The 17,388-nt window shown below is 39.0% G+C and overlaps 1 protein-coding gene across 2 annotated transcripts in view; it reads right to left on the reverse strand.

The window, feature by feature from the left end:
* The window catches only part of zbtb16a (zinc finger and BTB domain containing 16a), a 125,353-nt gene that overhangs the window by 65,645 nt on the left and 42,320 nt on the right, over nucleotides 1–17,388 (reverse strand). For both annotated transcript variants that reach the window (XM_066708498.1, XM_066708506.1), the window contains exon 3: nucleotides 5,569–5,666. In XM_066708498.1, the coding sequence (XP_066564595.1) occupies nucleotides 5,569–5,666 (98 nt within the window). The remainder of the gene's footprint in view (nucleotides 1–5,568; nucleotides 5,667–17,388) is intronic.

The raw sequence follows: 17,388 nt of genomic DNA on the forward strand, positions 1-17,388 counted from the left end.
ATCTCCTATGGACCTTATTAATGAGAAGATTTATGCCCGGCATAATTTTAAATGTTGTTTTAAATAAGAGCTTAATGTACATCAACAGGTCAGAGAAAGTATTATGGGTTTAAATCACCAGAGAGAAGTGAGGGCACGCAGCCAAACAGAAGCTAAGGCGATTTATTTTCTCTGTCCATCATCCTCGGCTAATGCTCTGGAGGGGAGGAAAGGGGAGGGGTGGGGGAGATGCATTTTTCATCAGCTGGTGTAAAATTTATAAATGGCATTGCAGAATGTTTTTCTTTTTCAATTTTGTTTTGGTTTTATTTAGAGCCCTCGATCCACCACAACCCCACACCCCTTTCCTGTCCGTGTTTCTACTCCTTTTAGCCCTTCTCTCTCTCTCTCTCTCTCTCTCTCTCTCTCTCTCTCTCTCCCCATTTCAGAATATGCGACCTGGAAAGCAGTCAAGTTTCATTAATTTCTGGTTTGGGTACAGTATGTTCCTGGACACACATCTGCGAGCGATCATAAACGCTCTGGAATGCTGGCAGAACATCCAGACCTGCCGGCAGCCGATGATGTCATCACTCTAAGGGAAGAGCTGGACCAGCGCCAGGCTTAAAGAACAGAGCACACAACTAGGGAGATGCACAACAAGTGAGAGCATTTCTCCCGCCCGCCCCCCCCCCCCACCATTCTTCTTTTGAAATGCTTCACATATTTTTTTCCGCTTTATTTAATGCAGCACATGACCCATATAAACCCTCATATATACAGTAAGGCCCTGGAATCTGTCATTAGTGCACAGATGCAGTTTATAACAATGGATGGAGTCAATACCGGGTCAATATTAAAAGGCTCCGGTTGGGGCCCAGTAATGTTTTCAATATCTTCCATGCAGTCTGATGAAGGATAATTTTTTTATAAATGACCTGTGTACAGTAGCGTATGCCAGAGATTCCTTTTCAAACTGAAATGCATTCTTTACTTAAGCAAAACGCAAGCCCTGCACTTTGACATCTAATGCTGATGAGTAACGGTGCATTAGACCAAAGGGTGGATTGTTATTGCAGCTCATTCACCTTGACTGCAGGATCATTCCTGTGTTTTTAAAGCCACAGTGGAATGAAAACTCTATGATATTTCAGCGAACCTCTAATCAAATTAACTGAAATGAACTGCAAATGAAAACTGGACCACATGCTGGCAAACTTTAAGTTCAAAGCCTATTCCTCAAATACAACATGTCAACTACTGATAATTACACACTGGCAGCTCCTGCACGACACAGAGGAAAGCAAGTTTGTAAGGCTTGCGATCAGATCTTAAGCCCAACTTCCAGAGTAACAGAGTATTTGTACTGTAAGCCTGTTTCATTGTACAGGGCATTCTCTATCAAGTTAAACATTTGCAATTTGCAGCTTTTTACCGTTTCTAAAGCAGATCCCTGCCCTCAGAGACTTGCTGCAACATAAGAACATAAGAACATAAGATAGTTTACAAATGAGAGGAGGCCATTCGACCTATTGTGCTGACCAAGCTACGCAAAATTGATTTGGAGGAGAAGATCCATTGTTTTACCGAGCAAAATACTAAATAAATGGTAAAAAGATTATGTATAGGTAAAAAAAAAAAAGTATATGAAAATCAGTAGCATTTTGTGTTGGTGGACATGCAGTAACAATTACAGAAAAAACAACAAAATATGAGAAGTATAGGAGATTAAAAACATTGCCACTGTTTCCCATCAAATCTGGAATTCCCTCAACACGATGACAACCTTGGTCAAAACCTGAACTTTGCGTTCAGTGAATCGCCCAAGATCGTTGGGTTAATTAAGTCTAGAAAGGTCCACTTTCCTGCCACTCTTCAAAATAGTTCACAGGCTTAATCATCCAGGACAGGGCTGCGACTCAGGATGTGTAATGAAAGCATTTGGAGCTTGTGTTCTCCACAGCGTTGCCTGTGTTAGTCTGTACTCAACACACCCTGAGCTTGCCTTTTCAATTGGGAAAGAAAAATTAAAAATGAACAAGAAAAATAGCAGCAGATGGTTGTACGGTTTCTTTCTTTTTTACCAATTGGGCAACTTCTTCATTGTTTCCCCCCTTAAAATTGGGATTAGCTCTCACTGCCAGTGAAATCTTTAGCGTTAATGACCACTGCCTCTCATGCACGTGAATCATGTCACTCTCCAGTATCCTCTGGTGCTCAGAAGTACTTTGGAAAGGATGTTAAAATAGAGTGGCTGTCAAAACATTATTAAAGCAGTAATACTCAGACAGAAGGAAATTATGGGTTTTAGCAGTTCATCCTCAGGTTTATAAGCCAAAACCCAAATAGTAATCTCCATTGAATGGTAAAACATAAGGGGTGTTATTGAAGGACATTAGAACATTATTTTTATTTATTCCATTTTCCATTTCAGTGCAGGGTCTATGAATGATAGTGTCACTCAACTACGCTATACATGTCACAAGGACAAGCCTTTTCATTAAAAAAAAATGGCTGTCAACTTTTTGTACAACACCATCATTGTACTGCATTTATTTTTGGAAGAGAATTTTATTAGAGGGACGCGTGTGAACTGTAACTTTTAGGTATGATGAATGTTAATGTCTTCCCTTCTGTTCTTTCATCCTCAAACTGCATTTTGGGGGAAACAAAACTAAAACAAAATAAACCACAAAAAATTCAGTCAAAAGGTTCATGACTATGTGACTCATATATTACATATTTTTCTGTGTGGAACAGTCCTGGACAACTTAAGTTGTTGTCCATAGGTGTTCACATACTTGAAAATAAACGCTGGGGGCATTAAGTGCTTGTCTGACTGCCTGCAGAGGGGCCAGCTGGAGCTAAATGTACATGTATTCACGCTAAAGAGCTTGCTTGTATGAGCATCGGGAGTCTTTACCTGGAGCGTCTGGGAACTGTGTGTCGATCTGGAAGGTGCCTGAGTCACTCCACACAGGCAGGGGCACTGTGTACAGGAACACAAGCACAACCCACCATCAACCAACACTGCAGTAACAACCTTAGCCTTACCCGGAGAGAAGAAAATGGCTTTCTATTAAAAGCCTCAACTATATTCTTTTTCCCTTTTATCCTTTTGTTTACAACAACAGACATCTCCAAACTCCACCTCCCTATGATTCAGCAACCCCCCCGCCACCACCACTAAAACCACTACCCCCAGACAATGAGAAAAAAAAAAAAAAAAAACTGGCGCAAGACTAACTGTACATACTGTACCCATTGCACTGGCAGCCAGCCCAGATTGGCCTGCTGCCAATTCCACAATAAAATAAACACAGTGACTGCCTGCACTAGCAGAGCAGGGAGGGGGCTGGGGAGGACTGAAATGGTACACCACAATACATACTGCATACCAAAGTGCATTCTTCTCTCGCTCTGCGCTCTCTCTTTCTATTTCTCTCTCTTTCTAGTGAGCAGTGCCGAACGGATGCCTCAGACGTGAACTTACCGGCGTTACTATAAACTGTGATTAGGATCAAAGATATCAACAGCTTAAAAAAAAATAAAAGTGTGGAAAAAAAATAAAAGAGAAATAGACTGCAATATTATCAAAAGAAGGAGATGGAGAGATAAAGGCAGCATCGGTGCGGTTCTCTACTACACGTGCGGCAGCAGTAGTATAGATGCTTTTGGAAAGTTGTGTGTGAAAGATGCCCTATCTCACTTCACTGCTTCACAGCTACGTTCGAGTCCTGAATGGGCCCTTATTTAAAAAGAAAAAAAAAAGCATGCTAGATATGTACGTCACGCTGCTAGGTATCTGCACCAATCCAGTGATATGTACATGAAAGGGAAGTGTCTTTTTCTTTTTCTTTCACCTTTAAAAAAAGCATCTACTGTTGCTTTCTAGAGATTAGCTCATGGATTAAAAAAAAACAAAAAACTTTACTGTCCTGACACTGCATGACAATTAAATAAACAAGGTGACAGCTGAGGAACGGGAGGGCCTGCAATTGAAAAAGCACACGTCTATTTACTTCAATCCTGCTCCTAATTCATCAAGTTGAGCACCCCACCACCAGCCATTCCCATAAAATGCGCTTCACCCTAACAGCTGCTGACAGTGGAGTGTGTGCGAGAGAGCCGTGTGATTCGAGGCCCTACACAAGCTCATTCCTGTTCAGAGCTGTTACACAAGTGAAGTGGAACTTAAATGAAATCGGGTCGGCCTCCTGAACTACAGTAGGTATTGACGATCGATCCCGAAAGACCAGAATGCTAAGAGTGCGATATAAGAGTCTGCCAAAGCCCCGTCTAATTTCCTAGGAGTGAAGATGGCAATGACCCATTGGATATCCTTATTGCACAGTGACTCATCCCTTGATCAGTCTTTGATTGCACAAAGAATCCTGCTGGTAGACCTTACATTAAGCACAGAAAAGATTTCACCAGCCCAGACACCTTCTTCTGACTGAGGGCTGCGGTAAATGTCAATAGGCATGTCAGCTCATTCCTGTAGACCACAGTGACCTTGATGGGTGAGTGGCCAATAACGGTGGAAGTCTGAAACATTGTCTCCACCTGTTCTTTGAACTGAGCAGAGCAACCACGGCAACATTTTCAGACATCAGCCTAAACACAGTAAGTTCTCTCTTAATTCAGGGGCCTGTAAATAGTTTATGGAAAATTGCATGGTTTTATATAGATTTTTAAAGAATGCAAAGTGTATGGAGTGTTTGTATCTCTTCACTATTGTAACAGCCAAAAACTTTGAAAACAAATCTGTCAAACAGCATAAAACAAATTGCTTAACATAACTGATTACATAAAAACAGTGAGTTTTAAAAACTAATGTCAACAGAACAGTGTGAAACACAATTCATCACACCACCACAAATGGTTACAATACCATTTTAAGAATGTTAAACCTCTAAATAACAAATCTTATGCTGCTCATGAGTGAAATGGCCGCAGTGTGCTTCAAGTCTGCTGAAATTTGTCTTGCGAGTTTCTAAACAGATGATTTGTATTTTTATGGGTTTTCATGCATTGAAAGTGTGTGTGTATAGATATATATATATATATATATATATATATATATATATATATATATATATATATATAGTATTCCATTTGTGTGTGTATCTATATATCTATCTATATACATACATACATACATACATACATACATACATACATACATACAGTGTGTGTATTTGATTGTGTATTCAATTTGTAAATAGAGTCTAGATGTGTGCCCTCTTTATGATCAATCCTTCACACTAACTGTGTGGATTCTCTGAAGCCTGTTGGTAGCTTATCCTTAACTTCAAACATAGTATTCAGTCATACAATCTCTCCAAATCCAGTACTGGTGCATTCAGGGCAACAGCTTGAGAGAATGCTCTTTTATAATTGACAGCAGTATACAGCAGACCTCAGGTTGGGTTAAATTGTAGGCGGAAGCAAAGGATAAGATTATAGTGAACTGTATAATTTGGATAAGATTATAACTGGAGTACAGAAGTACTAAATAAACAAATAAATCAGGTCGGGTGTCATGTGAGGCTGCACAGCAACATCCAGCCATGCGAAGTCGGTTACCTGAGTGAGAAAGCAAATGCATCCGAAGGCGCAAACTGTCCAGAAAGCGTTTCCCACACAGCTCACACCCGTAGATTTTCATTCCGCTGTGCAGGGTTCTGCAAGAGAAGACAAATACAAATGGCAAAAGTTAATTTTTGTGCATTTCTTTTATATTTTGGATAAAATTTTAAATAGCTGAACACAAAGAAAACAGTCAATACCACTTATACAAAGAAAAAAAAAAAAAAAAAGGTATAAAATAAGTGTTTAATTCACAGCCAATAATCTGATCTTTTGAATTTCGACCACAGAGCACCGTGGAATCCACCACGGGCCGCCGCGGGTTCTTGATAGCAGCAGCAGAATATCAGAAGATTTCATAACTCATTCAAGTCATGTTTGCACTAGGTGAGTACTCAAAGGTTTATATCCCAGGGGTAGAGCGCAATCCAGAGCCCTGCATTCTGCTTTGGCTCGACATCAACCTTCAGTATTCGAAAACACAAACCTCTGCAGCTTTACATATGACCTGCTAGTCATCATTTACTGCTATTCTGCATGAAGGTTACCTGGCGATCTGAACACCAAACACTAACAAGCTGTTGGAATGTAAACCAGGATGCACAAACAGGGGCCTATAACCTTGAAAGTGCTAAAACACAACCTCAGCTATAAGCCTCTAATAATGCCAATTTCCTACTGTTGTTTTTTAACACTGCTTACTAAATCAGCATATTCATTTCAGATCACTAATAACTAAATTATAGAATACAGAATGTAATTTTTCCCTGGTGGAATTGATTATAACTGATAACTAGGGGTTATATGGTTGGAATGTACTTTTTTATTTTTATTTTTATTATAAGTCGTTCTGGTACCTTAGGTCCTGTGCCTGTACCACTTAAATAATCCCTGTGCAATTTCAAAAGTAACACATCACGATCCTAAAAATGCGTTAAAAACAGATGTGTCGCATTCGGAACAAGACGTGTCGGTTTCTTTAAAAACAGTGAGTCAGCCTCCTGGGAGGGAGCTGTGCTCATTACCTGTCAGCCAGTTTGGAAGAAGTGAACCACAGTGCTACACTCCCAACGTCTGAATACATGTTCATGTACATAAGTTTGTGTACATCTTAGTTGTCAGGGCAAATGGCAGTGTATTGATTTATGTTTAAAGCGAGTCATTTTTACTCTTTTCCTGGAAAGCGAGATAAATATTTGTCCCACTGAGTATGTGAACCCAGAAGCACAAAAACATACGCAACAGAGACTGTCTGCAGCAGAGGGCCAAGGGTTTTCACTATCATTTGCCAAGTTAGCTTAGTACAGGTCAAATCAGAAACTCTACTGAAAAACCTCAAACTGTAATAAGTGCTTATAAGAGTACAGCATATATACAAATGCCTGATATAAAAAGGGGGTAAACTCTTGGTGGGATTACTCAATACAGAAACTATGTTTATAAACTATTTTGCATGGTCACATTATGTATGTATGCATTCAGGTAATTTATTTATGCATGCATCATTTTGATGATGATTTTAAATCTACACAGTCAGACCACAATCCAGCCACAATCTCCCACCCAGCGGTTTACACTCGGGTCGTTGATCCCAAAGTTGCCTGTCTGTCCATCTTCTCCTCAGCGCCGATGTCCTATAATTTGACATCACCTCATTCCCGCAGCCCTGTCCCCCTGGGTTCCCATGATAAAATTGTGATGGTCAATCGGTGGCCTTCCTCATTACACTAAGTGACCCTGATCGCTGCTGGTTACTGATCTACTGAGCTCAGAAGAGTGGCTCTAAGTTCCACCAATCTCTGCCTGCCCAACACACATCCTACAGGGAGGGGCTGGGGCTGAGATAGGCTATTAATATGGTTAAGCATTAAGGTTTATCTCCTGTTAATTAATAAAGAATCACTTTATATACACAACTTCTCTACTGATTAAATCAGATCAACTGATCAGTCTTGGGGCAGGAATAGTGAACGGTTGTTCAGTGTTACCTGCCTGCTGCGCATGGCCATAAAACCAGTATTAATCTTGGCAAAGCCGAAATGCCTAATTTACATGTTAATTTCCTTCACATTAAGGGCGTCTTTGAAAGCCCGTCCTCTCTCAAAGTGTGCCGGTGACCACAGAGTTGTATGTTCACCCTACATATTATTAGTGTCCACAAGATAGATAAGCACCTCGTGAATGACTAACTACAAATTGGTGCAACAATCCACACAGAACTTCAGACAGAGCGCTGATTGAGAGAGCACAGTTTGAGACAATCTTAACCAACTCACCACCATAAAGATTAAATTAAATGTCTGCAGGTAAGCCTTTATATGGTTTTATTGGTTTCTTTGCTTTAGTGGAGCAATGCAATACTCAAACATGAAACACTGGTAATTTCTTTTAAGTCGTAGTCCAAATTTCATTTTATTAGCATGCTTACAGGATTCTGTAATTGTTCCCAGAAAAGTAATTAGTTCATTGTTTGCACTTCAGTGCCAAATGAGTAAATGTCTCAAGAGACAAAAAGGCATATGTACAGGGTCTCCACGTGTTGCTTGTATTTCTTTTTGCCAGGCAAAACATGTTATTATTTTGCACTCAGTGAAGAACACGAAGATGAATATGTTGGAAATATAATTTTAAACACAAAATAATATTAAACAAGATGTAAGTGATTTCTCCTCAGAAGAAAGAACATCTGAAGTGAAGGGGGAGTGTGTGTGTGTGTGGGGGGGGGGGTGCGTTGGTAGTGCTATCCAAGAAAGTATAACTTCGTCATAGAAACAAATTAGGTGTGGAACATCAGACTTCAGAATAATAATAAACAAGGCATGGTACTACTTAATTGGGATCTAAAGAAAAACTAAACTCTCGCAGGCTCGGTAAAACAGCCCCTGCATACCTCCAAGACCCAACAGCAGTCTTCTGGAAGGGGATTTGCAGTGAACAAACAAACAAAGGCAAGAATGGAGAAGTCGAGCCCTTTGGCAAGCTGTAAGTAATTAAACAGGCCTGTAAACGCCTCACAAAATAAAAGCCACTTCAAAAGGACACCAATTGCTGCACGCTGGAGATGGGACACAGTGGAGGTATACACACCTCCAGAACAATCTCTCGGACATGTTGGCTGTGACAAAGGACACTATTTGTTTTGCTTTTTTAGTAAAGTCACCATCGATGCTCTTGATCTGTAAGATTTTTCAAATTTTCAGCCCTGATCTAAGGAATAAGATAATTAATTGTAAAAAACAACTGCACATTCATGCAACTGGGCAGCAAACATTTCCACATTTCAGGGTGGAGGGACCACAAGAATGTATGTTTCATGTTGTTTTTCAAATTAGGAATATATTAGATAACACGAACAAAAAATAAATAAAATAAATGTAAATGTTTTCCCTTTAAAATGTGCATGTATTAATTGCTATAGTGCCTTATATTGGCTTGTTCCTAAGAAGCAGAAAAAAAATCATAGCATCTGGACCATAGCAGATTAAGTTGAAAAGATCGACAACTTCAAATCACTGTAATGAGAATAATGAAGTCAAGACAAAGCTGGATATTGTTTGAGTTTTGTACTGCACAAATAACAACAAATAGGAAATCATAGGGACCAAAAAAAAATGCATATTAAAATATGTCAAGATCAGTCAAAACACTGCTTACAAAAGTACACGTCTGCAAGTCTGCACCCTTTTCTTAAAATGCGTAAATGTAAACACATCTTGCTGACAGTCTACCTACATATGTATAAAACAATAACCGGGCAGCTGCCTCAAAAAGGTCAGCATTTTTCAAGTAAATCTGCCGTGCACAAAAAGTAACCATAGCAGCACATTTGTATCTTCGAGCCTCCTTTCAGTGTGGCTTTATATTTTTACTGCACCAGTGATTGGTGGCAGGCCCATTTCAGTGGATAAAGAGCAGACAAGTTGGGAGGAAAACCGATACCGCCAAGCAATCATTACTGGTAATATTTTCTGACCAAGTAGCAGCGACCTTTCCCAGATGTAATTGCAAATAAGCCTCTCATTTGTGTGAACTGTGGCAGCTCCCATTTTTTTTCTCCCCCCCCCCCCATCCCCCTCCCCCTGCCTTTGCCAGCTGTAGGCTTGCTATGCTGCCGAAACAGTATATGGGCTACTCACTTTAAGCAGACTGACTGTAGTCATTAAGGAAGCTGACATAAAACTCTCTCGAGCCATTTACTCAGTTAATAAGCGACTTTGTCCAACAGTCAGTTTTGACAACAGCAATAAATTTCAAATTTATGTCAACAAAGCATATGTTGAACACCTCATTTCAGAGCTGGAGTGGCGCAGTGCCTCGTAAATCAGAGCTCTGTTTGAAATGAGAGTAGATTACAGGCCTGCGTTATTGAGCTGTTACAGCTAGGGCCATATAAATCTGAACTTTTTAACTTTAGGCAGGACCTTCTGCAATACATCATAATGGAGGAGGTTCCCTGTCGTTATAGGCCTTGTGCGTGGTCCCAGCACAACTACAGATACTACCGTTTCATTTATTTTCCCATAAATAGATTTATAAAAAAAAAAAAAAAAAGCCTTCTTCTGAATAAGGGAGGGAAGTTTTCAAAAGAGAAAAGAAAACAGTTTATATTCTATTGTAAGACAAGAAAATGAATTTAAATTGCTTTGAAGATAACTGGATAGACTTGTTAAACAGTTTGAACAAAACACTGTGCAAATGTTTGTTTATTTATGGTTTGTTTTGTTCAATTTCTTTTTCCAATGTCATGCAGATGATTTTGAGGATTGATATTTAATCTCACAAGTGCAATGTTAACTTGCACAGCATGCACACACATTTTCTCCCTTCTTCATTTAAACTTTCAATGCAATAGATACTAAAGCAGCGGTCAATAACATTCTTAAAATGCTCTGAGAGAACAAATTACTTGGCAATAAAATAATGCAAAGTTTTAATCAAACCATAGTGGTCTGGAAAAACCAGGACAAGTATAACAAACATATTGATTACAAAAAATCAGACACATCAAGATGATAATTGTTTTGCGGTCTTCGTAAAACAGAGAAAGATAAAAAACACACGAGTCAGTGTGGTCACTCTCCATGGTCTTGTTGTGACCTTAATTTATGTCCATTGTGTAAAAACAGTGGGGGGGGGGGGGGGGGGGGGAATAAGTCTATTGAAATTGATGAAAAGCATGCAAGGGATAGTGTACAGTACATCTTAATGTCATCAAATAAAAAGCACTCTCTGTGTGATCATGAATATGCTGCTAGTCTTTTTCCATTCCTTTTTTCCTCTGGCACTGACAATACATCCCGAAATTAAACTGTACAAAACAGCAAAATGCAAAACACAGTGGAACCCCATATGACATGAAAACAAGGAGCCGTGTACACATTAGACAGCATTTACATAAAATAAATTATAATTGAAGAGAGCAAGTTGAATGTGCCTGGGAATTGGACTGCTGAATAGCACTGTAGTGCACGGCCCATTAATTTGCCTTTGGAAGGTCCCACACGGTTCTTTAAAAGCATGGTGTCCCATGTGCAAAGTCAGATTAAGGTATTTGTCAAAAGTGCCCGACAATAGAGAAGAGAGCCGAGGCAGGGGAAACAATCTGTCTATCTATCTACTGTGAGGCCGGGCTTAATAAAGATTTCAGTAGTTTTCGAGAGCGCTATCGCAGCCACATCTTTGTGCAGAGTTTGGGGTTTTTTCCCATGTACTGTAAAACATTTTTTATACTTGTGATTGCTGAATCCACAAGCTAAACCTTTATTTACAATCATTTAGTTTAGTTATTTCTTGCTTCATTAAATAATCGCATTAGATAATAGGGTGAAAAAAGAAACCCCCAAAAAAACAGAACATGGTACAGTTTAATAGTGACCAATTTGCCTTCTTCTATGCCCAGTCTGTAGCAGGCATTCACATAACCTCCTAAAAGAGGCATCAGTAATGTAATTTCCACTGTTGCGCCAAAAAAAAAAAAAGTTAAAATTGCTTAGTAATGTGCCTGAGGCCATAATCAAACATGGCCAATTGAACTGAGATTTATATATTTATTTGTTTAAAACTCTTCAGTATGTTTGATGTTACTCACTTCATTTCTGTTTTGAAAATGTAACATGCTTGAAGCTACACAAGGAGGGACTATAAATACATGGACCTATTTTAAAATCATTTGAAATGTCAAGCTTTTCCAGATATAAACAGACATTCTCTACCATCCTCCCCAATAAAACCACAAAACACAAAGTTAAGCATCCGATCAGGGGTGAGAGAAATGGACCTTTTCATCTAATCCTTTATTCCAGACATTTTCTGTGCCGTTTTATACGATCAATTAATCCTTCACCCAGGTCTTAAAACTCGTGGCAGTGGAGCCATGGAACCTGCCGCGGATTCAAATTGTATTAAATGAATGTTTCCAATTCCTTTTTCCTCATCTCACCCTAAAACACTCCAGGGAAAACCATGATCCGGAGCCATCATTTCTGAATGGTAAAGTGAGAATACTCGACATTCAAGAATATCAGGCAGCCTATTTCTTGAAATGTTTGTTGTTCTTGTTTTCTTGGCATTGCTATTTCCATTTACAGACACTCATCAGCCATAGCCTCTTTCCTAAAATCTCAGAATGCCAGTTTAATTTCTCTCTCTCCATTTTCTCATGCAAGGAAAAACATGGAATCTCTTAAAGAGCAGGTTCCAGTCCATTAAAATCAAGTGGGCTTAAGAATGGTAAATCAGATGGCAAAAGTATAGATACAAAAAGAAGAAACAAAAAAAACACAGAATGTCTGAAATTATGTGAAATTTCATTTTGTGTTATAACCCTTCAATTGGCATTAATAAAAACCCATTTAATGGACATTCTCTTATCATAGCCATTACAAATTCTGCAAACACAATGACAATGAGACAAGGGGTTAAGGACATGGTGACATCACAGGCAGGGTACATTTTTATACAAAAAAAAAAGGGCATATTAGATTTTATTTTAAAAGGCAAAGAGCGACACAGTATGCAGACACACAAATGTGTTTTTTTCTTTTTTATTTGCTCTCCCTGGAACCTGCTTTTAATGCAGCACAGATTGTCGCAGTCCATTTTGTTCCACCCCTGTGTTTGCCTATCCTTTTGTTCCTGATAATTTTTTTTAATTAAAATGTATAAAATGCTCCTGAAATTCCTCCCAGCGCAGGCTGTTTATCAGAGTGTCATCCAGCACATATCAATGACTCGCCCCTTTCCCCTGCAGCAAAGCATTTCATATGAATTCCAGCCACACTCTCAAAACTGCTGCAAGCTCGTGCTAGGCATATATGAGTAGCAGGGAGAGAAGAGCTTTAACCTTTACTCCGCAATGTAGCTGTTATTTATTATATTGAAAAATTACCACCCCAATTTGCCTGAAGACATACAGATAAGCCAAGATGCAGGCTGCCACTGGCAAAAAGGAAAAAAACAACGACATCCAAATCAAAATGAACTCTTAAAATGGCTTTGTTTTAAAGTCGATTCTTTAACATGCATCTCCCATGCAAGTCACATTTGTTTCCTCTGAGACTTGTCATTATTATTATTATTATTATTATTGTTATTTATTATTATTATTCAAATTACTACTACTACTGCTATGCCTGCTGCAATTATTATCATGCATCCCTTATTATTCCTCTTTAAATTTTAAAAGGGGAGTGTGTGTTAAACATACAAAGAAGGCATTTTCACAGTGTCTTGATGGCTCATAGTTTGCTCCCGTTTATTAATGTTGTTGCCAATGTGTTCTTATGACAGCAACACACCACGAAGCAAAATTTCACCAAATCTCATCGCAACCCAACAAAATCAAAAACATACGGGGGGTGGGGGTAGGGGGACTGCAGGGTTTTTTAACAAAGATCAATGATGTCATCCAGGAAAGCGATACAGCATTCCTTGTAATTTACTCCCAAAGTCCCACATACATGTGGTCTTTCAAGCCAGGGCTCCTATTTGCAGTGCCAGGACAAAGTTTTATCCTAATCGACGATTGTGTCACAGATTTGTAACAACTTCGGGGCTAAGTCTCACGGCTAGTGTCCCCTTGGCGTTTGAGATTTTTCTCTGTGATGTGGGGCATTTGAAATGATGCTGCTTTTCACAGCTTCAAATCTTTGCCCTTTTGAAACAATAATGTATGGCAAAAATAAATACAACAATGTTCCACTTCAGATAGTATCTTTCCATTACCCTAGACCCTAAAACTACCCCTCTGTGATTTGTAAGCCTTTCTATACCTCAGAATATCACCCCCCTCAGTCCTCACACAGTTTCTCCAGTCCAGAAGCTGTTCCCACACTAATATAGAACTGCATGTCAGTATTGGGAAGAAGCTGCCCGGCTTATTTCAGTATACAAATCAGTGAGACAACTCAAATATACATGCCCCAATACTCCCTTCCCATCAAATGGAGTGTGTGCATGGTTTACGATTATAAACACAAGAGCAACAATGACAAATGAAGAAAACTGACACCTACTGTACACTAATGTAGAGTAGAGTATATTGCATTGGGCTCTGTATTCTCCCACTGACACAGTTCTGCCTTCTCTGTGTATAGAAAAAAAATCAATACCAAGCCTTTTCGGTTTCCTGAAAAATATTCATTTCCATTCAAGTTCCCTTTTTTGTTCCCTTCTATTCGTTTTAATGTTGTTGTTGGTTTTGTTTTTTCTCTATCCTTAGATCTAGAAGGTTACCACTTTTATGAGTGGTTGCTCTATAAAAAGATTCAGACAAGTACTTCCTCTCCTATAAATTATTCATGGGCATCACCTTCAGCCAAGCACCAGAAACCTCAAGGATGTCTAACTTTAGAGATCTTTGTGGAAAAAAAAACAAAACACAAAAAAAACAGCAACAACAAAAACAACAAAGACGGAAACTTTCCATCTGTAACTTATATAATTCACTCAATTTGCATATGACATCACATGCATGCATTGAATTTTTTTGCAAATTCAAACAAGAACATGAAACAAGAGATGTGCTTTCAAACTCTGCAAACACTGGTTATTTCGTAACATACGTGTCTTACAATACCACTAACGCATCTTTTAGGAAACCTAGAAATGAAAACTCTGCAGTGTTTAAATGGAGCCTCTGTATCGTAATTGCACTGTTTTTGTCAGCATGAGACAGGCAAGGGGTTCTACCCATTAAACAATGGGTGTGGCCTTCTAGTGCAACTGGTTGCAACAGCACAACACAACAGCATAGACCCCATTTATTGTACGAGGTTCCAAACTGCATTCCAGTTAACTCTGCAAATAAACTGAACATAAACTGGCAAGGAATGTGTTCCTTTTTTATTTTTTTACTGTGCAATAATGTTGAAAAGAAAGAAAGCACTTTACAGTTCAGCAACATTCTTTTACTTTCCAATTTGCTTACTGTGAAACCATGTAAAGAAAGGACAGAAAAGTGGTGTAGCTGGATCCTTATGTAAGGGGCAAAAATTCTAAGAGGAACTTGGGTCCACCATTAAACAAGGACCTCATTCTTTCAGCCAACAAACAGGTCTATCCAGCATGGTATTTCACAGAATACAGTCACATGGCTTCTGGAGATCTAAAAAGCTACACTTCATTATGTATGTACTTTTGCTTGCTTTTAATTTTCAAACTCACAACCACTAAAGTGATACATGATTCTCTCTCGGTGTTTCATTAAACAGTCCTTTAGTACATAAAACCACATGGAATAAATTTAACAATGGGAACTCGGGGGGGAATTTGACAGAACAGTTATTAACACTTTCAAAAGTCTGGGATATTTATTACGAGAATAAAAAATAAGCAGAAAGAAAGAAAGAAGCCAAGCAAGCAATGTTTAAAAAGTTTTAAAGTTGCCTATCAATAAACATCTCTTTAAAATAAGATTACAGAATCATGAAAGTCTGTATTCATTTTAGCATTTGACACTGAAATACTCCATTGAGGGACAAGATGCCTTGCAGAGGCTGAAGCACTTGTGCCACCAGTCATGGGGTTTTTCATCGGCTGAAGTCTCAGCTTGCAATGCAAAACATCTGCAGAGTCATCCCCCCGATGTTTCCCTCTAAAACAGAGCGGATTAAAATAGCCTGGCTGTAGTATACAGGCTCGTATAAACAAGCCGACTACCAGTCTCTCCACTGTAGCTATGCACCCTGCAAGCTCACTGGAATAGATCAGGGAATAACGGGGACATGCAGAGTCATTTTCAACAGTCCTCACTCACAATGTTCCCTCTCACTTCTATTATTGGATCAATAATAATAATAATAATAATTAGAAGAAGAGTCGGCTGTCTTCGCTTATTAGAGTTAACCACTGTAAATGCGCACCGTAACTCAGCAGTATTGCCATGGTTTTAGCATGGTTATATAATTAATGTCCCTTGCATTTCTGTGGTTTTCCACGTAATAATGCTGCTTTCTCAAACAGGTTTTACTTCACCGTGGTCTGACCATGGTGACATTCACGTCATTCAAGTTCACTTCTGGTTAATCTTCAAAAATATCCAATATAATCAAAATAAATGTGGAAATTAAAGATAGACACGGCAGACTAATTGATCTGGTCTTTAAAACACACACATGATAAATGTCCTACAGTTAACTTCTCAAACTGATGGTCAAAAGGCCAAGTTTGAGTCCCGCTGAACCAACGTATTGCCAAGGATTATGTTATTACACTGCAGTCTTGACATGCAGGCCATAATACTGGCAATTTCTTGCACCAGGCTGAAACTACCTCTTTAATGGAGGATAACTGCCGACAGGTTTTTGGCCTGGGCTTCTGTGATACTTTCTATTGTGCTGGACTGTAAAAGCTACAACATGATCCATGATTTAAATCAGCAGGGGGGAGAAATTGAGAGAAAAGTAGATTTCCTAACAACCATAGTGTATATTTGGCTATGGTGACACGACTGCATTTTCATCCTTAATAGCACACACTTGGACTTGGAATTGCATCATTTAAATAAAAGAAAATGGAATAAAAAGACCTATGAGTCAGGTGAAAAAAAGGCACTGCCAATTACTTTCAAGAATTATCACATTCTAAACACTTCCTGAAGAAAGAAAAAAAAATGTTACAGGTTTGCTTGCTTGCCATCCACTTAATAAAAAGTAATTTAGCAAGTACATGCTGCAGTGACAAGGCAGTAAAAGCATTAAGCTACGTATATCATATTTTGTTATTAATTATGATATGAATAAGAGTAGTATTAAACAGTGGCAGAATCCATTCATATCCAGCGCTGCAGTGATGTGTCATCTTCACCACACCTTCCACTGTGAGATTGAATCAAAACAGGCATTGTTACAAAACTAAAATCGCTCTGAACGCGGTCACCCCGTTCTTTTAGAAATGCTACTCGAGATCAGAGACATCAAGGAGATGACGTCCACTCTATCACCCAATTTACCGATTCCAAGAAAAATACTAACTAATGCAGCTACCTCCCGTTGTTACAAAGAATGGGTAACAGCTGAAGAACATGCTTTTACATTTTAATAGCAAATGTATAACATAACCCAAAAAATCTCTCTCTCTCTAACTAGAGAACACTTCTCGTCTTGGCATATCTGTCTCTGGGAAATGTCCTCTCTTTGCACCACAGTGAATTCTATTTTCTTCCACCTTCATTTGGTTGTGGAGGGGGGGGGAAGAGAAAAAAAAAAATTGCCAGCTGGAAGATTTTGTGTGCACCACAGCCATTGTAAGTGCCTGTGCGGAGCTTGAATCAATCAAATTTGCAACGGATCCAATAAGTGGGAATGGAGAACACACCTG

The sequence above is a fragment of the Amia ocellicauda genome, chromosome 1 (assembly GCF_036373705.1).
Source record: "Amia ocellicauda isolate fAmiCal2 chromosome 1, fAmiCal2.hap1, whole genome shotgun sequence".
Classification (NCBI taxonomy): Eukaryota; Metazoa; Chordata; class Actinopteri; order Amiiformes; family Amiidae; genus Amia; species Amia ocellicauda.